Genomic DNA, 24,366 nt, shown 5'->3' with positions numbered 1-24,366 from the left:
AACAACGAATTATTTGTGAACCGAAGACTTACCAATGTTCTGGTTAGAAGATGCGATTCTGAGATAGAGACTTATGGCAAAAGGGTTAGAGGACGACCCAAGAAAGCTGGAAAGAGATTCCAAGAAACGACATAAAATACTTGGAGCTAACAGAAGATTTGACGCAAAACCAAGTGCAGTGATGGTTCTAGAATTCATACAGCCGACTCTATTTAGTGAAATAAGACTTCGTTGTTGTTAAACTGTTTGTGCAGTAAGAATTAAGCATGAAAAATATCTTGTTTTGCAGTCTCTGGTTTGAATATTAAAGAAAATTCAATGCCATTATGTGTTTTAAACCAAAATTTTCCATTTTCTCCTTTTCCTGTACTTCAAAAAGTAAATTCATACTTTAATGTCCGGACATGAAGAGATTCTTAGCAATCTCTAATTATATGTCCCTCTGTTTACTTCTCACAGAATATACAACCGATTACAAGACAGATTCTCGAATCTATCTCACCATGCAAATTCTCAAATCTCTCTCACCGTGCATGAAACAAAGTTCACGTGGAATTACCAAATCATATTCTGACATTAAGAATAACATGCAGATTAACATTAAATTCTAAGTTTCTAATAACACAGATTATTATTTATACAAAAAAATTTACAAGATGTGTTCATAATTAATTGGTAATTCTGATCTTAATTAACTAAAGGGGCCTTGAGGGCATGTCTCAATGTATATGATTGTCTGTCCAGATCCTCTTCCTTCCTTTCTTCATCCACAAGAAATCAAAGACATGCCCGCAAAATCCCACACACGAAAAACAAAAAATTAATAAAAATAAAAGTCAGCGAGGAAAGTCAAACCATGCAGATCCGATCATACCCGCGCCACACCCTATCAAATCCCGAGAAAATCAGTGGCGGACCGAGACATGATCGTTGCGAATTCGTTGAAGCTAATGACGCCGTCGCCGTTCGTGTCGGCCTCCCTCATCATATCGGAGAGCTCCCGGTACGTCAAGGGGTGGCCCATTTTGGCCATGGATCCGGCGAGTTCGGCGGCGGTGATGTAGCCGTTGCCGTCGCGGTCGAATGACCGGAAGACCTCCATGAGCTGCTCCTGGTTGATCAAAATCTCCTCGTTCATGTCGGGGAGGATGGCGGTGACGAGCTCGTCGAACTCGATGGCGCCGTTGCCGTTGGCGTCGATGTTGGAGAGGAGGACGTGGAGCTGGTCGCCGGTGGGCTTGAGGCCGAGGGAGCGGAGGAGGGCGGCGAGTTCGAGCTGGGTGAGGCTGCCGTCGGAGTCCATGTCGAATCGCATGAAGATGTCCTTCAGCTGCTTCAGCTGATCGGATCCGAGCGCGGCCATCATTAGTATAATGGCGGCCGAGAAGAAGTAGAAGAAGAAAAAGGAAGGGATCGATAGATCCAGACGATTTGAATTTTGTGAGTTTTTGGGAGTTTAATTTGGGGTTTTTTGTGTGGGGCGCTGATTGGTTTGTGTTTTTGTTTTTTGAGTTTTAATTTTTCTTGTGTTTGGATTAAAAGTTTAAAAACTGAAAACGCGTTTTTGCTAAGAGTTGATCAATTTTTTGCTGCGTGGTTATATATTGGGGGGATGCTACTTAGGGGTTGTTTGTTGATTGACTATATTTAGGAGAAATTTTTCAAGTGTGTCGATAATATTTTTTGGTACATAAAGTATCAAAATACAGTTGATTAAAAACTTGAAAATAATATTTCTACCAATTGTATCATGACACTTGTATATCAGTCCGTATTCCAGCACAATGAAAAATCTTTCCATATTTATGACTTAAACATGTGTTTTCTATTTTGGTAATAGAGTATTGATTTGGGTCTGTTTAGGTTTTGAAGTAAATTCAACACGATGACATATGTGAGTTAAGTCAGTTGGTTAAGGTGATGCATTTGCTTTTATGCACTCAAGTTTGATCTCAATTCCCATAAAAGTTAAACTTATTCTAACGCGTTTAGTCCAATGTTAACTAAAATAAACTTTCGATTATGCTGGATTCATTAATTGATTAATTAACAACTTCTGTTTTGTTTTTATCAAGAACATGGCCGAGCTGTGATGAGTGTTCAATCATTTTTCTTCCTTCTTTAAAAAAGGGAATCAGTTGATGGTTTCGCCACGATAATCTATTTTTTTAGAGATCGAAAAGATTCATAAAATCATTTCAGACTCTTCTGGTCACCATCGCGTGATTGGAGCTAACATAATTAGGTGAAGAACATTTGAGATTCAATGTGTGGAATGGAATCTATGTGAAAGTGGCATTTTCTTAGAATATGCAGAGCTTCAATGACAACATATTTACAAAGTTGACATAGTTTGGTCGTGTAGACGCGTGACAATAAAGAATTATTTGACATTTATAAGCATGATGTCATTATATTCGAGATCTAAGATAAGGTTTAAGAATCTAAGCCTTTGATATATAACAAGTGATGTCATATATATGCATAACCTTCTTCAACGTTTGTTCCATTTGAATTTCATACATTTTCATCATAAAACGAAATGAATGAGCCACAATATTTTGATCAATGGCTACTAAAACCCGTTTCGATTATACCCGTCACTCTACATTTGTTGTCAGACGACTAATTATGTGATAAGACATGTCACGTGACTAGAAATGCAGAGAAATGAGGAACATACGAAACATGTTGCAGGTAAGTTTTTTCGCGATTGAATAGCTACCTAGCTTTATGATCAATAGATGACAGAGCCACCATTTCAATCAGGTGATATTGTACAAAACTAGCATCAAATGGATCATGATTTGGTGAATGATGAGTTGGGGAGCAACCCAATTCTCCCCTACCCCAAAAGCTTCCAAATCCAAACTCTCCTCTCTGAGAAAACTCCTGCAGCACCTCCTCCACCTCCTCCATGCAGCGCCTGCAACTATGTCCTCCTCCTGCCTCCATGGGTGATCTCATAGACTCTCCGACAACACTCGCAAAGTCAACATCTTTACATGTATCCAACACTATAATTTCCTTTCTCCTTCTCTGTTGAAGTTTCTTCATGGTGTACTCTCTCGTCTTTCGGATCAACTTGCAAGGGAGCTTGTACAAGATGAAGATGGTGATTTGGAGGATCAAGCACTGGCAGCAGCATGAAATCACGACGCAGTCTGCGGCGATCATGTTGCAGTCTTCCATGGCTGCGAAAATCGGGAGGAAAGGGGTGGTGGTGGTGGAGAAAACAGTTAAAAGAAATCTTCATGCCCCGGTGGTGGTGGTGTTTAAGGAATAAGTTCCTTGCCTTTGTGGGAGGTAATAGAAAGGGTGAAGCAATTGGAATGATATGTGGCGTTGTACATGAGTCATGACTTCAATCATTGTCTAACATTAAAAAAATACTCTAGCTTCCAATAGGGGCTATCCAATATAATCGAATTTCTTTTTTCAAGCAATATTCTAATTTAATCTAAAATACGAAAAACAAGCTTATCCCGTTCTGTAATATATTAAAATATTAGGATGTGAAAAGGAAACATAAAAGCTGTTGTTGCTTGGCTTCTACTTCTCCTTGGTGGAAGATTTCTTTGATAGCTTTAAGCATTTCCATAGAAGCTGTCACAGAGCTGTCTTTCAAATACAGTTCTCTCCCCTTTCTGGGAAGACTTGCAGATTTACTAATATTTGCAAACCCAGTTTACATTGTACCCCAAATATTTTAGCACGCGACGAGTGAGACACTTGTAAGAATATATCCTCAGCTATACTCAAGATTTCCACATTTCTGAGGGTGATGGGGCAGCCTGCAGGCTGATTTAACAAGCTCGAAAAAGAGGGGTACGTATTTTCGATCTGAGATTGTCACGTATAAATCACAAAACATGGAGTTGTGAAAGAGGGGAAGCAAAAGAGGGAAGAATAGGATCCATGGTTAACAAAATTGAATTATTACCTTTATAACACCACCAAAAATATTGGTGGATGCAACAAGATCATCATACATAGGCTAAGTAATTACAGGGGCAAAAAATGGCGGTCCATAAACGTATAATATAGGCAGAAACTAAAAATGGACCTTTACAGGAACGATGGAACAATCTATACATCCGATGCAGTCAGTTCCAGTTGCAGAAAGATCAGGGTCCCAGCTGAGCGAATCCAAATCTAGCTCAATCTGGCAAAACCCTTTTCAGTTCAGTGTTTAACGCTCCGAATGTGTACTATACCTCTTCGCTGAAAAAATCTGTACTGTAATTTTGACTACCAAATGCCATTCTCCGGAACAACCTAATTTCAGGTGATTGTTGTGCCGAGTCAAATGCCTCACTTTCCCCCACTCTCATTCCGTTGTTTATATCGGAAGCAACAAAACTATCAAAAGCTCTAACAACCTGAGGAGAGTGAGAACGATGATGTTAGCTTACGCTGGTGTAGTGAATGAATTCACATTACAAAAAAATTTCAGCTCCTTATTACCTGTCCCATTCGTGGTCTCTTAGCAGATGAATGTCGCACACAAGCAGCAGCAATCTCGATCATTCTGAACATTTCAGTATCCACATAATTCTTTTCGAGCCTTGGATCTACCACGCCGTCAAAATCTTCATTATCAAGAGCATAACTCAACAACGGCCGAGCCTGGATAGTAAAATGCGTCTCTTGTCAGGAAAGCTTGGGTTTGACCTTAGAACATTCAGTTGGTTAACTATACAGTTTTATTTCATTCTATAAACATATTGTCAATTTGTTACATAAATATTTCCTAAGTACGGTCTCACATCTTTATTAAGCATTTATCCACGTACTTTTGAAAAAAATGAAATGATTCACAACTAAGGCGAGACTAAATTGTGCCCCCTGAATCCAGACAAATATTGACAGCATAATCAGACAGTAAAAAAGATTTCATGCATTGAGATTTCTTTCTGTAAGACGGTTCTGGAGTTTCAATGCATTCCTTGTTTAAAAACTATAGGGCCAGAAGATCTCACTCAATAAATTGGGGAATTCAAAATATTCAACTGGAAATATCAAAACATTATTTTCGAATAGAAGCAAAGTAATATAAACACTGCAGCATGATATGTCCACTATGAAAAGAGGATGTAAGTTTACCCATTCAACTAGACTCTCATCTCCCAAGGGTTGGGATGTATCTACAGGCTTCCGTCCAGTGATCAACTCAAGAAGCACAACTCCATAAGAGTAAACATCAGACTTCTCAGTCAATTTCCCACTTGATGCATATTCAGGAGCCACGTATCTGAAAATCAAGCGGAATCAATACATTATCAGGCATGAAAGGTATGTTTGTGATGACAGTATAAATTAAAATCTAGAAGAAACCTCAAGAATAGGTTTGATACAAGTGGAAAGCAAATGGGCCAACACTGGATTGCTGACGTACCCAAACGTTCCCATCACACGTGTGCTTATATGCGTATTTGAATCAAGCGCTAATTTGGCAAGTCCAAAATCTGAAACCTGTAAAGTAAAGAAGGAAACCATGAGCTACAACCTAACCAAAATATAGGAGTACTGAAATGTGCTCTGAGTGAAATGATGCTATACCCGAGCTTCAAAGTTGTTATCTAAAAGAATGTTTGACGACTTTATATCCCTGTGAATAATTCGAGGATGACCTGACATTAAACAAATAAAACCAAACTTGGTCAACAAAACACTTCCAGTTAAATTATGTAACCGATAAAACAATCGTATGAGGATATAGTAACCCAAACATTCAGCTATCAGAATCCAGAAACTAAGGGTAGATAATTACAGTCTTCATGAAGATAAGCGATCCCACGAGCTGCACCAGCAGCAACCTTAACACGCGTTGCCCAGTCCAGAACTGGCCTACCTTCTCCTGAAAATTGCAAGGTGCAAAACATGAGATTACGGAACCATTATCACTAACTGTTTCTTAAAAGCTCTGTTATAGATATACCATGAAGATGAAAATAAAGGCTATCGTTAGCGACGTATTCATAGACGAGCAGCCTTCGGTTATCAGAGATGCAGTAGCCAACCAGAGAAACCAAATGGCGGTGATGTATGCGACTAATAATCTCAACTTCAGCCTTGAATTCTCGCTCACCCTGACCCCCTCCAATTTTTAGTTGTTTTACAGCCACCTCTCTCCCATCTGGTAGGCATCCCCTATAAACACAACCAAATCCGCCTTCGCCCAAAAGATTCTGAGATGAAAAACCATTTGTGGCCTTAGCTAGTTCTTCAAAAGTAAACCATGGTCTTGAATTTCCAACTCCTGCTTGTTCTGGTGGAGGACTCACGAACTCACTGCCAGAACGGCTTCCAACAAGGGGAGCTGAAGAATGCGCCTTCAAGAAGGATGAATCTGGAAACAAGTTACAAAAGCCTTCTTAAATACAACGGCTTATATGAGCTGATTAATTTATCCCACACCCTGATCTGAGTGAGGCTAATATATTCTTAAAATAGTATGTAGAACTTATTGAAATTTAGAAATACGATTAAACAGAAAATCCCACATTCATAATAACACAACAAGGAATCAACTGCGTCATGTATGATTGAAGGTACCTGATCGTGGAGAAGAATCCATAGTGGATTGCAAAGCATAACCTTCAAGCCCGGATACTTTTTTCTTTTGCCTCCTCATGCACCATACAATCAATCCAACGAGGCTAAGCACTACTGCCCCTACCACTACACTAATTGCCACTATGCCTCCGGTACCAATGCCGTTGGAATTTGAACTTTGCGGTACATTCGGACTGGAAGTGTTTGTTAGTGGACTTGGAATTTGAGAAGGAACTGGTGGAGAAGCCCGTGAGGGGGGAGGTGGTGACATTCTTATGATGGGTGGTGCAGGTGAAGGGGTTGGTTGAGAACCAGGTGGGGCTGGAGTAGTACGGCTAGGAGGCGGGGGTGCTTTTCTGGGAGGTATTGATGCTGGTGGAGGAGGTGAACTTTCAAGGGGAGTTGATGCTGGTGGTGGAGGTGAACTTTCAGGGGGGGTTGATGCTGGTGGTGGAGGTGAACTTATGGGTGGCACAATTGCTGGAGATGGGGGTGAATTCGGTGGTGGGTCTGATGGTGACGGTCGTGGTGACGTTTTGGGGGGACTTGATGGAGATGGAGGAGACTTTTCAGGCGGCTTTGAAGAGGGTGGAGGTGGAGGTGAACTCACTGGTGCGGGAGATTGCGGTGGAGGAGGTGAACTTGCAGGTGGATCAGATGTTGGTGGTGGCGGAGAAGGTGAACTTTTCGGTGGATTTGATGATGGTGGGGGTGGAGAACCAGAAGTTGATGGTGGCGGTGAAGAATCAGAAGCTGGTGGAGGTACATTGGATGAAGGTGGTGGCGGCGAGGTTGGCGGTGAAGCAGATTGTGGAGTTGGAGGAGGTGTTTGTGTTGGAGGTGGTGAGGATGTGGCTGGAGGAGGAGCTGATGAAACAACAGGTTGCGGAGATTGAGTGGTTGCCTTAGAGGACTCTGGTGAATCCAAATTCGGCTGAGAAGACGGTGTTGGTGTGGCGGTTGACGGATATGTTAAAGTAGTATTAGAAGCTGGCGGCACGGCGGATGGAGACGAATTTGGAGATGGCGACGTGGTTGCCATCTAACTAGACCCAAAATCCAGTAATGGATACCATATAACTCACACACCACAACCTTCAATCAATCACGAAATCTTTAATCCTTTCACAAATATCCAGAGCTTTCAATACAAAAAGCCAAAATTTAGAGAAAAACCCCAGCGACAAGTTTCAAGTCTTTGTCAAACCAACATCTCCAAAAACTTCAAAAAATGGAATTCCCGAAATTCCCCCACCACCAAACTCCACCAACCAATCACCTCCAAAACATCAAAATATTCTTCTGTGATCAAAATCCCAGAAACCCAACTCAGCAAACAGGCTTTTCAGATCACTAACTTCAAAGAGTGAGAGATAATTCTAATTTCACAGATATTAAAGTAGCAATCTTTCTCTAAGTGAACACTCAAAATTCCAAACTTTTAGTGACCAAATGCAGCAGAAGCAACAATATTATCACAACTTGGTACTAAAAAGCAAAACCCAAATGGTAAAATCTGGAAAGGACTTACCTTTACTTCGTCAATGATGGCCAAACAAAAACCCTAAACTTTGATCTCTTGAAACTTCTTTATCTCCCAACTCTGCACAGGAAGTTCAACACACGGCTTGTGGGGTCTCAAATGTACTCTGCGAAAACTGAAAACGACTCGGAAAGAGTAATTACTAATGAAAGGAAACAATACTAATGAAAGGGTATTGAAAATTTTGAGTTTTGATAAAAATTATAAAATAAAAGGTAAAGTGAATAGTATTATAATTGATTTTTTAGTGTAAAAATGTAATTTTTCGTTAAAATAAACAGTATTGTGAGTTTTTCGTTAAAATTTCCTTATTATTATTGTTTGATGACAATTTATATGGTATTTTCTTTTTCTAAAACTCTTTTTTATTGTTTTGGTTGAAAAAATAATCATAATTATTGACAGATTAATGTGGTTGGCTTTTTACGCAACGTAAACGCATTGTGCAATTTGGTCAGGGCAATTTAAATCTTATGGAGTTTGGACCTTTTCCATTTGTTTCCTTTCAAATATTTTTAGATTTCATAAATTTGTTTTTATAAAGTTTGATACGTTATAATAACTATCAATTAATTGAATATAAACAAAATATTTTAAAATAGTATTATCAAAATCTTGGCTTTTCATTCTGTTTCCCCTTGTGATTTTTTAATGATTTTCACGCGAGTAATATCATACGTCCGTGGAAAATTTTCTGCCCAAATTTTTTTTAAGTTTGAAAAGATATGGGAGACATGTATTAGTTTTTGCAGTGTGTTATTACGTAAGCTGTCATATAAAATGGAATTATTCTATCATTAAGATAATTAAATTAGTAAAATATTCACCTCCCTAAAACGTTAATTTCGTCCTTAAATATAATTTAATACTATAAACAAATAGAATAATCACTGTAATGTGCCTGTAGTCTGTAGTTTTTTGGAGTTTACTTTTGGAGCCACGAGTTTGACAACATTCTTTAATGCCACCAAATCCAGCTTGAATTTAGATCCTCTTCTGAGCAGAGCGTTCAAATCTTCCTAACAAGGACAGTTAGATTTTGATCCAATGGTTACAAACAGATGATCATTTTAAAGTTATAATAATTGTAGTCGTTGGATCAAAATCCAACTGTCCATGTTATCTGGTCAGGAGGATTCGGACCCCCAATCCAAATCCATTGCAACTTTTTATTTATTTATTTATTTTATATATATATATATATATATGTATATATTCGTTTAGAATTTTGTAAAGAATGTGATATTTACATTTTTTTTTATATATTTATATATTCTTGTTTATTTGTCTTTTGAACATCTTCAATTCATTTAATTTGACGGTTAATAATTGAGAGATGTGACGTATGAAAGATAAAAAATGCGTATATATAACACCACTCTTTTGTAAATCAACAATTCAGCAACTCAGCAATATACACATATATACATAGGAAAACTAATGAAAATAACTTGAAAACTTTGAGTTTTAACGATAATGACAAAATAAAGGGTAAAGTGAATAGTATTAGGTTTGATTTTTTAGTGTAAAAATATAATTTTTCGTTAAAATAAACAATATCGTGAATTTTTTATTAAAACTCTCTATATACATATATGCATATTCTCGATGGGAACAAGGACAATCTCCGAGCATAATCTTTTATTTTGTTCACATTAGAAGAAAAGACTGCATGCAGGGTTAAAGTAATCTGTTAGTTTATGGACAAGCTATCGGATGCTATGAAATATAATATATTGAATAGCGCGTTTAATCTGGTGGCGGTGGGGCCGGCCCAGCATGGATTAAGAGAAAGTAATTTTGTGTTGTGATTTTATCATTTAAAAGGAGGAGCATTTTCTCTCTCACAGAGGATGTCTGCGGAATTGTCAAATGTTTGAAAGTGGAGGAGGTGGTGGGTCAGGTCATATGCCCTAATTATGCCCCGTCTGTTGCTGTTTTTCTGCTGCTGCCGCCCGTGAAGCTCCTCCACCGGTTGCTGTTTGTGGATCTTGACGTCGAGATTGCTCGGTTTCAAAGCTACCATCGTATCATTCGAGACCTGAAATCTAAATCCTAAAATGTGATTTATCTACGACAAAGAATGACCACACATATGTAAATTGATTAAAGTAATGTGTTTTCTCTTTTGTATTTTAGTTTGAATTTCTTCGTCATAATTTAAATTACTAATATGTAAAATATTGTTGGGTATTTACTGTTGCTTAAAATTTCAATGACTCCTTTATTTTTTTAAAGTTAATATGTGGAGTAATGTTATTTAGATTGAATTTCTAAATCAAATTTGCATGAGATTAATGGGTAAGTCGGTAAGTGGGTTCATTTTTTTTGCGGATCTGATTCAAGATATTCTTTTCGAGGAAGGATTGTAAGTTTGATTGTTCATTTAAGGATAGGTTTTATGTTGTGCGGGATACTCTTTTCTTTTGATCAGGTTAAAATCCCTGACAAGATTTTTATCGAAATTCATTAAGCACACTATCTTTAGTTTGTACGAATTCTAATTTGCTTAATAAATATCGTACTTTTGTAGTCGCTTAAAAACTATTTACTTTGAAAAATTTCTCAGAATGGAGGAGGTGTCAACGTGGCCTTGGGGAAGAAAAGTAAAAGCAAACCGCGAAATATGAAGCACGCGCGTGCACAGTATCCATTCTGCCCAAGTGATAAGATCGTGGGAAGAAAAGCCGAAATCCAGTGAAAACACAAATGCAAGTTGCAACCACGACCACGACATGAAGGTTCCCAAAGTCTACTCCCCGCGCATCGACCTCGTATTCTTGCGCTTCATTGTTGAAACGATGCCGCATGTGGTGCAACTTTCTAGACATAGAGGAGTTGGAGAACTCCTTTGCAACTAAGATATTACATGAGTATGTTGTAATATCTTAAATCAATTACATCCTGTTAAGTCTCATTAAAATTTCTCTGTAACAAGGTTGAGTTGAGTGAAAACAGTTACCTATTTAACATAACATATCGTGCCAATTATAAGACACATATAAAATTCTCTAAATGGTATTGTATTATAAGCATAAGAGACCACGTTCTTAATATATCCATGCTATGAAAGTTGTTCTAACATTTGATCGTTAAAATGTCAACCAAACCATATTACCAAACCTTGAGCTTAAGCTTTTTAATTGATAATTTACCGATTTAGGTCACATTTGACTTTAGGCGCAGGAATTCCTAGAAAGTTTGCCCCAAAATTGAAGAAAATAGAACAAAGGGCTTTAAGCCCAATCCGCCTAACTTAAACTCAGAAATCCACAATACAAGCCTAACCTGACAACCTCCATCTCACCAAACTAACTTAACTGAAAATTAAGCAAGTTTGTTGCAAGAGAAGTTCATTTTGCAGGGCTACTCTAACTTGATACACTCCGGGACATATCTAATCGATGTGTTTCCGGTATACGAAGGAGAAAAACTAACCATTTGAAAATTCAAAAAAATGAAAAATGAGAAAAGTTTACAAGAACTACAGTGTTTATTGGTGTTCAGCTGGTAGATTGAAGCAGCTTCATATATTTGGAGATTACCGTACCTTTACTTTCACCCGGGCCTCCATGGATGTATGCTTTGATTCCACAGCTGCAACTGGAGATCCTATAATCCTGTTGGGGCTGCTCTAGAATACAAGATCCTTGTTTGCCCTTCATGCGAGAAGACGAAAAAATGGTTAACAAGGAACGTGCAGCAGGGTGGCGGCCAACTTCAACAAGGAGGCTTGACTGCGAACCATGCCGTGAGAAATATCATTTTTTACTCTTGCCTAATCGTGAATTTCTTCTGGCAATTATCTCAGCTGCCCAACTCTTTCCTAGGTCGGTTCGGAATTTGCATGGGGAAAAAGAAGACAAACAAAAAGATAAGAGCAGTTACAAATAGCAGAAATCACAAATTTTCCTACTCTAGTTAGCATCAAAATAAATCGATCCACCTGCTGTCGAGATGAAGAACTCATCCACCACCTTTCCATGTTCTGTTTGGGAATAATAATATCAAAAGAGGAAGATAAGAAAGCTAACAAAGTTACAGCAAAAGAATGAAACACTTTTACCCATTTCGTATTCCAACGCTTGCAGAATCATTTCAACCTGGACAGAATTGCATAACCATATTGAATGAAGGGAAATCTTAAGAAATAGTGGAAGGTCTGAAACGTCCATATGCGTAACTCTTGTCAGCCCATATAAGCACGCAGCACGCACACACGCAAGTAGGAATGAGTAAATTTCTTGTGTTGCAACATTACTTTATTTAGTCTAAAGAAAGGTTGGAAATGGCACTGTAGAAATGAATAGTGTTTCAATCTGATCTTTTTGTTGGTTTTGGGTCAGCAGCCCGGCCCTTAGCCATGCCCAAATGTGTTGGTTTTGGCTGGGAAGCCCGGCCCTCAGTGAGGCTCAAATTATTTAATTACATTTTTGCCCATCCAAGATTACAATCCGAAGGTGGGGATGGTCTATTACAAAGGGCAATTTTGTCCTCTCCGTTTTGGGCAAGATGGTGGGTCACCGGGTAGGTATCATTTGCCGTTGTTCAATTAGGGTTTCGGGGAGGGTTTGAGAGAGAGAGAGAGAGAGAGAGAGAGAGAGAGAGAGAGAGAGAGAGAGAGAGAGAGAGAGAGAGAGAGAGAGAGAGAGAGAGAGAGAGAGAGGGTCTGCGTATTGTGTCCTTTACATTTCTTGGTATGCTATTGATATGGAAAACATCATCTATCTGTTTTATTTATCGCATGTCATAAGAATCAAAATAGACTTGACATCCCTTTAGTGGCCTTTTTTGTGTTGGCAGATGCCCTCAGATAGGCAAAATCATATCGGCTACAAATGCAATGAATGCTACAAGTTACTAAGTTTCGCCATATGCCTTCATTGTGGCATTGCCCTTTCTACGACAAGTAAGCATTCTAATTTCACTTTGTGGAATGATATTAAGTTGACTTATGGAATAATATAGAGTTATGTCATGCATGAAAATAATGAATCCATTTCATCATGCATTTTTTAGTTAAACTACTATGTTTTTGTTCAATTGATTGCAACTCATGCCGTAGTTTGCTTCACAAACCTCTACGGTTAGCTTCCATACAATATGTTGCAAGTTTGAGGATATCTCTACATCTTAATTTCTGCTCTCTCCGGTTGCTTTAAGTTTGTAATTTTACGTGCTACACTGCCACTTGATTTGATTATAAAAATGTAAAACAAATCCGTCCATGATTTACAAATTTGAATTCGATTTTTGATGTTTTTTCCAGTGTAAGGCATATGTTGCACAAGTGAGGTATGTACGCTGCGGGACATATATTTTGCCGTCTTAACTGCTGGGGCAAACTATGTGTAAACTGCAGCTTGCTTCTATTTCTTCAATTTCGTATGGAAACAAACCTTCTACTTATTTTTGCCTTTGAATAGTTGTGGTTACAAAATTAGCTACCTAACCAAGTCCTCAACACTTTCCATTTTTAATTACCTGTTGAAATGGCTGCCTACACTGCATGACACATATTATATGTGTGAACTAAATGTTTCTTCTGTTTCTTAAGGAAACATAACTTTTTTGGAAACCATCTCTTTCTAATCAAAGACATTCAGTTTCTTCCCACTCATTGTACAATGTGTTTATATGTCAACTCACTTGAATATATATAAAAGCAAAACTGCTTATCTTATCGACCTCATTCACTCGTGTATCCTTTTGTTTGCTCATAATTGTGTTGAATTTATTCAACTTAAATGTGTTTTATTCATCCGATTACGCCTGAAACAGCTGGTTCCTGAGTCAACGCGTGGGCCTAATTTCTAGTAAAGAACTAAATTAGACATTTCATCTGTATGCCTAATATATTGAAGCATGTCGATATAACATTAAATACGAATGCCTAAATATACGGACTTTGTCAAAATCTTTCCCAAGATTAGACTCTATGGACAAATTATTTTCATACTCCATCCAAAGTTCTTTGATCTCTTCAGCTGCAGATAAGAACTTTTCCAATTAATAGAATTCTGAAAATGAATATTTTCAGATATAAAAAGAGTTCCAGGAAGATAAAAATTAATGATCAACCCTAATCCCTCCACCAAGAACTAAGCACATTTCATCCAAAGCTGCTTGCTCCATTCTGCTCTTCACTGCTTTCGGTACGCCATCAGATGGTGTTATATCTCCGACAATAGCTGAGAATAGTTCAATTGCAATCTACTATCAAAACACACACACACACACACATATATAGGTATCACACTAAATCCATTGTAAATATAATACAGATGAATAACGTGAAAGAACAAGGGAACAAAAGATACCTTCTGCAGTGTCGTGCACTATTTGTATCTTGCTCCGCCTATTCTGTTGAGGTAAGGGAAGGCAAAACACGAGAAAATAAGGTACTGCACAGAAAAAGGTCCAAGTGGCAAATCAATTACATGTATAATCAAGCAAGTCCGATTAGAAAATGATAAAGAGCATAGGCCATCATATAGCATCCAAGCTCCAACCCTCTATTCAAGCCAGGAACATCACCAGCAATCAAGGACATCAAAGCCATGCGATACATATGATCTGCGATGGACTCCGAGCCCTTTATTCCCTGATTGATCCAACCCTTCCTTTTTGTCGTCTACGAGAGAGAGGGAAATCATATCCTGAATCTTCTCGCAATTCATATAATGAAGACATTGTAAGAATATGAGTATGAGATAGAGAAGTTTTGGGACCGGCTATATGTATTCAGTTTGATAGAAAAGTTTTGTTAATAAGGGGAATGCTGATCCTTGACAAAGAAGGATTTTGTATAGCATTGCGATCAGTTCTTATGGAACAAGGAAACAATTATTTGTTTCCTATAGGGATTTTAATCGGGAATCCTATCTATTATGGAAAAGACTATATGTAAATATATATAGTGGCCTCTCTTCTCACAGAACACACGCTCATATTGGGACTTAAACCTATTTGTAAATCGAGTTCTTTATCATCTGCAAGAGAAGAGAAGGTTCACTGAAAAGCTTGGCGTCATGGCTTCAAGTTCTGGAACTGCTGCAGGTATGCTTTGTTGGAGTTTGAGACTCTCTTGTCCCATATTGGTCAACAATATTTTTTCACTAGCCTTTATATAGGCTTATTCCTGTTTCTTAGTAATTAAAATTTAGACCATTTGGAAATAGATTGAAGGCTTGGGCCTTATGGTTGTGTGGATTAGGCTTGATGATTATACTATAATATTAATATTAATTAATATTAATTAATCAAGACCTTGGGGCACTTGGGGCCAAGGAATTAAAATTAATCTGATCAATTAGTTTTAATTTCAAATTAAGTTTTTAATTAAATTAATTAAAAAAGTTTTGATTAATAGACACAACTCTTTGGAAAGAGTTGTATCTCTTTGGAAAGAGTTGTATAGCTTCAGATACATCCAAAAAGTATTTGAAGAGGTTTGAAAGAGCCTATATAACTGAAGTCCTCTGTTCCATTAAAGATTATCTTTTCTTCCTCCTTATCTTCCGTACAAACTTTCCAGAGAGTAAACACACAAAACAATTCGCTAGAGTTCTATAATCCAGTGCGGGTTGTAGAATTAGGTAGTTGTATCCTGGTCGAGCAGACGTTGTAGAACCACAAGCACACGAGTGGGACGGAAATACTGTTTGAAGGACATAGCGTTTGCGCTAGTCTCTACCTTCAATTCATTCAAGTTAGTATCATATTAATTTTTTGTAATTATTGTGTTATTGCATTCTGTATTGCAAGTATTTGTGAATAATAAAGTATAAGTATTTTGGTTTTGTATTTCTGTTATTTTATTGTTTCTAAATTGTTCTCCAACATGCTTTTCTTTTTGGTCATTGTAAGAACAAGTTTGTAACATCTTATCCAAGGAACAAGAATTCATCCAATTGAACCACAACTAATCTAAACTTTGCATTGAGCAGACTTAAGAACCAAAGCCTTTAAAACATACCTGCATTATTCAATCCTGATGAAGAAGCCACTGCAGCCTCTGTGCTCGAAACCTTCTCCTCTTTTACGATCACAATGGCTTCTCTAATCAATAGGACTTAGAACAACATAAGCTGATCTTCGCAAGAGCAGTGGTTTGAACCATATATATAGTACTCCTCTGTCCATCCCTATCAGAATTGGACTAGGATTCAAAGTTATACAAACTATAAAGACTTATGAGACCTTATAAAGTTCCAACACTAAGTTATTTTCCAAAACCAATTGGAACTTCTCTCAAGACTGCATTCCTTATAAGATTTAAACTTCTTTATAATATCAATTATCTCAAGACTTGTAAGAATCATACTCATACTCTTACAGTCATCGCATACACGAATTCTGGTTAATTCTTCTCATGTTGTAGTTCATGTTTTAGTCTTGTTCAGTAATTCACTGCTAACAGACATATTATATACACCCCCACTATTACTACTTCACACGAATCATTTTTCTCTTCATTAGAAAATCATATCAAGTTTCAAAACTAAAGTTACTAAATTCTTCGCGGCAAGTCAATTTTCAACTTTGTCGCACTTAGTGTATGGATTGCATTCCAAATCATCTCAATCAAGATTTTCACAATATGAAACATGGAGTTCAATTCAAGCACCCATCTGTGTTTGGTAGCTGAGAAAATTCAGAAGTACCTAAAATTTTCAACTTTCCCACTGGCTAGCTCCCACCCAATCTCTCAAAGAGACTACAACACAAAATTTCAATCTGTATAGACTGCAGATCACAAACACAAACAATTCTCCAACTTTCCATTCATTTTGTCAATTAATTTCTCGGTAACCAAACAGTTGGAGAACAAGCAGAATCAGCGCATATCTTGAGACGGTGACACAATGTGAGAAAATCAATGGCGGAGGACGCCGGATGAAGTGCCCAGAGACCCGAATGAAGCATCGGATTCGTCCGAACTGACAGACCGCTTGGAGGCGAGCCGTCCGGACTGGGTGCCTGCCAACGAACGGAGACGAACCTGACGGCCGGGACTTCGGTGGAAAATCCGGGTCTGGACAAGATCTTTTGAAGAAAGCGGGAGGTGAACGAGTAGGAACAGAGCGGGTCAGTGACTCAGTGGAGCCGCGCAGCGGGTTTGGGGAATTAAGCACCATAATTCCCTGAGATTGAAACCAACGATCAGCTTTCACAGGGCCTTTCTTTTGCTTACCAAAGTGCCAACCTTCTCCGTCCAAACTATCAAACGTTTATCGGAAAATATTAAAAATTTAGAAATGCTATGCAGATTTTCTTAAAGTGGATTTGATACATCACATTTTTTTGCACAATATTTTATAAAATTATTACCTTAACCTGGTGACGTGAGTATTCGAACCCCTTTCCTTCAAGTTGGAAATAGTTGCTTGATAAAGGCATTTGGTTTTGTGGTACATTTGTGATTTTTTTTTTGTTCATTTGGCCTTTTGGTACATTTGGAATCTAAACGTACCAAAAGGGTTACTTGACAATGGACACATTTGGTTTTATGGTACTGTTTGGGCCTAAAATATTATTGCTGGGCCGAGCAGCAGGATGCGCTCGGCCCAAGGTGATGACAAATAATATGGGCCGAATAATAAGGCCCGGGCCAGCTGGCAGGGTCAGCCAAATCCTAAAAAGTCCAGATAAATAGAAAGGTCGAGGAAGTCCTGGTACAACTAGGATTCTCGACCAGCAAGGAATGAAGTCCCGAAAAGAAGGAAAATTCAGAATCCCAGTGGGAGTAGGTTTGTTCGAGGAAAAGGCGAAGTGGGACAAGGACTCCCAATCCAAATCGGAGTCGGATTCAAGGAATGGGGCACTATAAATACAAGAAATCATGCAAACGGAAAGGAGCTTCAACTGAGCATACAATTGCCCTGCGCAAAACCTCTCAATCACCTTGAGATTTTTTCCTTTTCTTTTTCCTGCCGACACACCTTCAGTTTGGATAAACAGCACTGTGGAAGCAACCGGCGAGCACCTTCAGTTTGGATAAACAGCACTGCTGCCGCAGAATCAGCCGCCCAAGAAGCATCTTCAGTTTGGATAAACAGCACTGCGTCGAGGTCGACCGATTATCTATCCAAGTCTCGGTCGAGAAAGGTTTTCGAACCTTTGTTGGCAGAGGTCACCTTGCTAGCCTTCTCGGCATAGTTAGGTGTTACGAATTACATTGCTCGGCGTACTGGTCGCCGAGTGGTTTTATGATTGGATACTCACAGGTGAGTTTCAGGGTTCGGCATTCCGACGGCCGAACTACGTTTACCATCAAGACATATATCACGTTCGAGTACCTGTGCCCATACACCTTGGTCTCGATTCGACGTGCTTATACTCTCACGAATATAATCACAGTGACCGAATCGGGCTCGGACGATTTGTGAACTCCGCAGAATTAGCAGCCTTGTCTTCGGGCTGTAGAACCCAGAGACCGGGAGTGTTCCTTCCTCGGTCGCAATCGCAAATTAAAGAAGTCAGCAACGCGCTCAAAGCTACATCAACAAATTTTACTCCTCGGTCAGGCTCGGCCGACGAGTTGGCACGCCCCGCATTCGACCGAAGGACATAGTTAGCTTATTAGTTACTCGGCCTGCGCGCCACGTAGGTTTTGTAATTTTTAGGATCAACAGGTACATTTGAAATTTTGGTACATTTGGTTTTTCTGTATATTTGAAATCTAAACGTACCAAAAGGGTTACATAACAATGAGTACATTTGGTTTTATGGTACATTTGAATTTTTGGTACATTTGGTTTCTCGGTATATTTGAAATCTAAATGTATCCAAAGTCGATACTTTTGTTCTCAAATGTACCATAAGTTTTAAGTATATTTTTTTATATATCTATACGTGAAAAAATATGTATTGAAGACTTTTTATTGAGACATTTTTAATAGAAAGAGAATTTAAAAAAAAATACTAATAAAAGGTAATAAGGAATTATTTAATTAATTTTTTATTTTATTTTATTAAAAAAAAATGTCATTTAATGCGTAGAAGGGGATTGACGAAATTAAATTCCTATATTGTAGGCAATTAGTTGCTAAGCTATCTTATGCCTCTATATAAATGCATTTAAATTAATACATAGAAATTAAATAAATAGAAAATTATTGAGGTGGCAATTGATCAAAGCACCTTAATCAAATCTTTAAAAATGATGAATGTTTAATCTAACAACTATAGAAAAGATGTAGGACATTCTAATTTTCCCTATAAAAAAAAGAAAACCAAAACTGAATTGAAACCAAACTGAACAAGAATCGGAAAAAAGTTGAACCAAACCGAAAATTCAGTATGGTTTCGGTTTTGGCAAAAAACTGAACCGATTCAAACCGAACTCACCCCTACATTAAAATGTAAGGTGACTGAAAATCCATGGAGAGTCAATTTACGTTAAAAGAGTCCCTTAGCATTTCTCTTTACTTTATTTTTTTTCTTTCTTATAGGAACGATATTGGGAAGAAGAATTGAACTCACAACCTCGAACATGAATTAATGTTTTACAAGTCTTTTGTGAGAAAATTTTTAATGTGTCGAGAACACGGTTCAGTGTACCAAGTGTCATAATATAAGTGGTTGGAAATTTTTTTTTTCAAATATTCAACTACTTATATTATGATACTTGGTGTACTATACCGTGTTATAGACACACCAAAAAATCTCTATTTTTTGCACGGTTGCATTTAATAGAATATTTACAAATTAACATACGAAACACGTCTAGGGTCATAACAAGACTACGGTCTTGTATAAATAATTATTAAGTATCGATTTTACTATCCATGTAAATCAAATTTGAGATTTTGCGAATACTATTAAATCAAAGGTTAAATAGTTGAAAGACGGTTTTATTCAAAATATAGAGCAAAAGTAATTTTTTTGTTGGACAATCTAATACTAATTCATCTTCTACTGTATCTCACCACTTAAACATTTTCTTTGGAAAATTGTATTTTTCCAAAATTGAGGGGGAAAATGTCAACAATGCTATCGTTCAAATTATAAACGTTTAATTAGATGAGATCGAGAAATTAAGAGAGAAAAAAATAAGTAAATATGTTTGGGTTGATTAGGGATCAAGTTTTAATTAACACTGCAATATAAGAATCGCTACAAACATCCCGATCAGTGTCTCAACTATGCATATTCCTAGAATTTTTTTTCCTTCTTTTAGCTAAAGAATAAAAATAAAATTACAAAACAATATTACAATCTAACTATATAAACATATATAAAAATTAAAGAGTTGGGAAATTGAATGAATAATAAGTAGGAGGAATTATCAAAGCATGTCCTACCTTATATTTTCTCTCAAAGTGGGATTCCTTATGATTATCGAATAATTTAATGTTAATTATTGGTCCAATGTTATAAATATTGTACTCAAAATATAAGATGACAAATAATTTATAAAATGTCATTTTCAAAAGAATTTCCCTAACAATTCTCATCTGTATGCACTTGCCTGTGTGGCACAAGACCAATTGCACAAACGATCGAGGAAAAGAAGAAATTGTCTTTGTGTGTTGAATATTCGCGGACTTCTTTTTTTTACTTTTTTTTTATGGGGAATTCGTGGACCTTAATGTTTTGAGAGCGGCGCAAAAACGTTCCCACGGGTATCACAACTCCCATGCCACTGATGTATGCAATGATTTCACTACCTCAACAACTTTTTTTATATAACTTTATCGACAAACTTGACCGAGTCAAAGCAGCCGAAAATAATTGCACAAGTCATCAGTCCTACTCCCGCGAGAAATGGTACTATCAATTAAACGAGAGTTTTTACGGTAGATTACGTGTTGTTATATAAATAATGAGATATGTATATTAAAAAATAAATAATTAAAAAAATAAAATATTTTATCATTTATATAAAAATACGTGATATATCATTTGTATTTCCGTCATAATTAAAAAATTTTCGTACATAACGACGTCTGTTGACAGATCGCAGCCTTTACAAATCCGTCATAATTAAAAATTTCTCCTATATAACGACGTCTGTTGACAGATCGCAACCTTTACAAATCCGTCATAATTAAAAATTTCTTCTACGTAACGACGTCTGTTGACAGATCGCAGCCTTGTAGGGTAATTGACAAAACGTTACCACTGAAATAGGATATTGTTCATGGGATTTATAATATTTTTATACAATCGTATTCTATTTTAAATGAAGAGTGATTGGAATTGAGATTTTTTCGGGATCTTTGTGTCCATTAGAAAATTCAAATCATTTAAGAGAGAGATCCGAGGCATTCAAGGTCTTGATTTTGTTAATGGTGGGCCATGTGTTAATAGAGGCTGCGTGATATAAATGAAGTGGCTTGATTTTTGGGTCCGTCGGCTCCATACTCAGAGACTCGGAGAGGAACGCAGTCTAGGTCACACAATAGGAAAGTCATAACTATCATCATCGATAAGTCAAACTCAAAACTTCTCACTCACAAATGAAAATGATACATAACACTAGTTAGTGACTTAAGACTTCTTACTTAAAAATGAAAATAATTACACTAGTTGGTGAAATTTATAATTAACCCTGAAAGTCTTGATTAACAATAAGAGCTCATTATGGGTGGCTAATTTAAATTTAATAATTTACGATTAGAATCAATAATTATTGCATTGCTTATATGATTTCCTTAATCAAATCGTCTTCAGCCAAGGCTGTATCCAACACAAGATTCACTCTCGTGACTGCAGCTAATTATGGGATTATTGCATTGTTTATACATAATTATGCATAGCCAGCCCTCTAACACTCATATTAATACATCTGCTTAATTAATATGATTTCTCAACCCCTTGATCAAACTGGTTTAAACCCGACCAGCCGGGCTCTCTTCCAATCCTTCCTCGGAGTAGTACGTCCGGCTGCGTTTAATTGGTATGTTATTTTCATTTTCATTGAATGTGTGTACCTTACGCTAAAAAATCATCTAAACATTCAAGAACGCGTTTAAACCCAAAAATAAAATAAAACCTCATATATGTCTCTTTTCCTCGATCAGATTGGAGGTTTAAGCATGGTGATGAGGAGCCTAATCAAGTTGTTAGGGACTCTGAAATCAAAACTGAGGTTTTTAAACAAAAGAAATGCGTATTCAGAAATTGAGAAAACTGAGAGCATGAGGATGGACATGATGCACAGGAAAGCTCAGGCATCAATTGTACCGACTCTGAAGAATGCTGATTACCGGAGGAAAAAGAGCCACGCACATAGCCGCTGATCCGTGATCGATTGAAACCAGAATTTCCCTTTTTATTTATTTGATTTGGAGAGGAGCAAGATATACAATATGTTACACATATAAAAATGGTTCTGCAGCTGTTTGTTTCAGCGGTTTTTACTGTTTCAAGTCACCAGTGTTTTAAGTCATATGAAAATAGTTCTGCAGCTATTTGTTTGAGCAGTTTTTACTGTTTCAAGTCATCACAGCGCCACTTTGAGGTGTTACAACTTCTTAATTCAGTTTATATTTTGTGACTTTTCTTCTAAAACAAGCCATATTGGAAAAAAAGTTATTTGTAATTGGGAAATTTTATTTAAACCTATGTAACCTCTTTTTACATTTAATTTTAAAATTTAAATGTTAATTGTCTATTTTACCTTATTACATAATTACTATTAAGTACAAAATGAAATTAATAAAACTCAAATTTATCAATAAACCCAAACACTATAATTAAACCCTACGATCACTCTTTGTTTATCCTACGTTCATTTCAGCTAAAACGCTAATGGCTCTCATAGAGAAAAATAAGTTTTTTTTTTATTGATGGATGGTGATTTTGAAGTTTTGAATTTTCCAACTAATGTATGACTCAATTTATGAATTTTTTGTTCGTTTGATTTCAATTTTTTAGAGTTTAGAAGATGACTATTTTGGTTTAAATTTTTTTTTTTTCAATCAATCCTACATAGTTTGTTTATTTTTCTGCAACAGCAAATTACTGCAGTCGGTCTCCCACTGTCCATCTGCATCCCAAAAAACCAATAAGACTTGCAGATATTGCAAGACCTTGGATTCCATTTGCTTCTTCTATTTTTATATTATTATTTTTTTCTTCTCTGTCGGTGTAGTCTGACTACACCACAAAATCATGGCATCAATGTAGCTATGGGTGCAAATAGTACTGCCTAAAAGTCCTAATACAAAGACTGCACCCCAAAAAACCAAAGAGACTTCCAGAACTCCCAAGGTTTGTTTCAAGATTTGTGAGAGATGGCATTTTTCCTTGAATTGCTGAATCTAGGGAAAGTCCATATACATCATAAAATCCATCAACCACTTTCTCCTCATGGTCTAGCACATTGAACTCTTGGAATGAATAAGAGAATCCAATCCAAATCAAGATGAGTTAAAAAGTAAAGCAACGTCTCTTGATAGTAGTACATACAAGCAAAAAATAGAGTTAAAAATCAAATGGATGTAAAAATAAATCCACATATTGAATTGGGTTTATGAGGGTATATTAGGGTTTAAAGAGATATTAATAGTTTAGTTAAAAATCAAATGAATGCAAATGGTAAGCTGAGTGTAGAAATATGTTACATGGATTTAAATAAAATTTCCCTTTGTAACTTAGAATATCAGATGTAAGGGTGAATGTTTTTAATTAACTAAACTATTAGTCTCCTACTGAATTTTGAGACGTTTAATAAAAAGAAGAAATATAATTACATGGAAAAAGAAATTAAGTGAAGTCAATAAGCTTGTGACCGTATGATTGAAGGAGCAATTTAATATATATAGACCCAAAAATACCAAACCCAAATTTGGACTGGGACACGTATGCATTTGCATGCACAAGACTTCTCCAATTGGGTCCTCCTGGTCGGTTTATAGGGAAAGGGATTATCTCTATCAAATCAGAGAATCCATGTCATTGAAATTTGATCTAACGGCTACAAATAAGGATCCGCTTTAAAAATTATAATAATTTCAGCTGTTAGATCAAATTTCAATGACATAAATTCTCTGATTTAATAAATTAGGATGAAAGAATCCGAATATGATCCCTTTCCGGTTTATAGCTTCTTTCGTACCAAAATGTTTTGCTTTTGAATTTCTTTCTACAATTATTACATTTCAAAACTCCTTAATGTTGTCGTTGATATTGTGAATCACGCGTCCTACGTGCATTACAGTGATACAATAGGCTAAATCACAAACTTGTACATAATACATTGTCGTTTTAATGTGTTGTCACATCATGATTGCCATACTTGAGTAATTGGTGTT

At 36.9% G+C, this 24,366-nt stretch overlaps 3 protein-coding genes and 1 pseudogene across 7 annotated transcripts; all 4 read right to left on the bottom strand.

The window, feature by feature from the left end:
- Positions 1-754: 754 nt before the first annotated feature.
- On the bottom strand, positions 755-1,500 carry LOC137736803 (putative calcium-binding protein CML16). Its single transcript, XM_068476074.2, has one exon. It carries the CDS (start codon positions 1,364-1,366, stop codon positions 890-892), a length of 477 nt encoding a protein of 158 aa, XP_068332175.1. The 5' UTR covers positions 1,367-1,500; the 3' UTR covers positions 755-889.
- A 960-nt stretch (positions 1,501-2,460) lies between these two features.
- On the bottom strand, positions 2,461-3,361 carry LOC137736559 (uncharacterized). The gene has a single exon (XM_068475811.2). It carries the CDS (start codon positions 3,190-3,192, stop codon positions 2,722-2,724), a length of 471 nt encoding a protein of 156 aa, XP_068331912.2. The 5' UTR covers positions 3,193-3,361; the 3' UTR covers positions 2,461-2,721.
- Positions 3,362-3,919: 558 nt separating this feature from the next.
- LOC137737316 (proline-rich receptor-like protein kinase PERK9) lies at positions 3,920-8,222 on the bottom strand. Of its 4 annotated transcripts, XM_088683094.1 has the most exons (9): positions 8,090-8,222; positions 6,559-7,860; positions 5,942-6,352; positions 5,774-5,860; positions 5,563-5,633; positions 5,399-5,475; positions 5,107-5,254; positions 4,468-4,629; positions 3,920-4,382 (listed from the first exon to the last, which is right to left on the bottom strand). In XM_088683094.1, the coding sequence occupies exons 2-9, from the start codon at positions 7,598-7,600 to the stop codon at positions 4,212-4,214; spliced, it is 2,169 nt and encodes a 722-aa protein (XP_088539220.1). In that variant the 5' UTR covers positions 7,601-7,860; positions 8,090-8,222; the 3' UTR covers positions 3,920-4,211. The 4 variants fall into 4 exon arrangements, 3 of the variants coding, with proteins under 3 accessions (XP_088539220.1, XP_068332859.2, XP_088539221.1); XR_015955038.1 differs by having other exon boundaries at positions 5,338-5,475; positions 6,559-8,120; XM_068476758.2 differs by having other exon boundaries at positions 6,559-8,131.
- Positions 8,223-11,313: 3,091 nt separating this feature from the next.
- LOC137736349 (uncharacterized) lies at positions 11,314-17,486 on the bottom strand (annotated as a pseudogene). The gene is made up of 9 exons (XR_015954700.1): positions 17,435-17,486; positions 16,950-17,323; positions 14,614-14,733; positions 14,422-14,459; positions 14,183-14,292; positions 14,009-14,101; positions 12,168-12,204; positions 12,048-12,089; positions 11,314-11,948 (listed from the first exon to the last, which is right to left on the bottom strand). The product of XR_015954700.1 is annotated as an uncharacterized LOC137736349 (transcript).
- Between the last annotated feature and the right edge of the window lie 6,880 nt (positions 17,487-24,366).

The sequence above is a fragment of the Pyrus communis genome, chromosome 13 (assembly GCF_041283825.1).
Source record: "Pyrus communis isolate YQ-2024b chromosome 13, ASM4128382v1, whole genome shotgun sequence".
In the NCBI taxonomy this organism is placed as follows: domain Eukaryota; kingdom Viridiplantae; phylum Streptophyta; class Magnoliopsida; order Rosales; family Rosaceae; genus Pyrus; species Pyrus communis.
Note: the sequence above shows the minus strand (reverse complement) of the source record. Positions and strands in the feature narration are given on the sequence as shown.

Excerpts from the sequence above, each read along its gene's own strand:
- LOC137736803 (XM_068476074.2), bottom strand. The coding sequence starts at position 1,366 with ATGATGGCCGCGCTCGGATCCGATCAGCTGAAGCAGCTGAAGGACATC.
- LOC137736559 (XM_068475811.2), bottom strand. The coding sequence starts at position 3,192 with ATGGAAGACTGCAACATGATCGCCGCAGACTGCGTCGTGATTTCATGC.
- LOC137737316 (XM_088683094.1), bottom strand. The coding sequence starts at position 7,600 with ATGGCAACCACGTCGCCATCTCCAAATTCGTCTCCATCCGCCGTGCCG. Across the intron at positions 6,353-6,558 it reads GGATTCTTCTCCACGATCAG|ATTCATCCTTCTTGAAGGCG; the intron begins GTACCTTCAATC and ends ACTTGTTTCCAG. Across the intron at positions 5,476-5,562 it reads ATAACAACTTTGAAGCTCGG|GTTTCAGATTTTGGACTTGC; the intron begins GTATAGCATCAT and ends TTTACTTTACAG.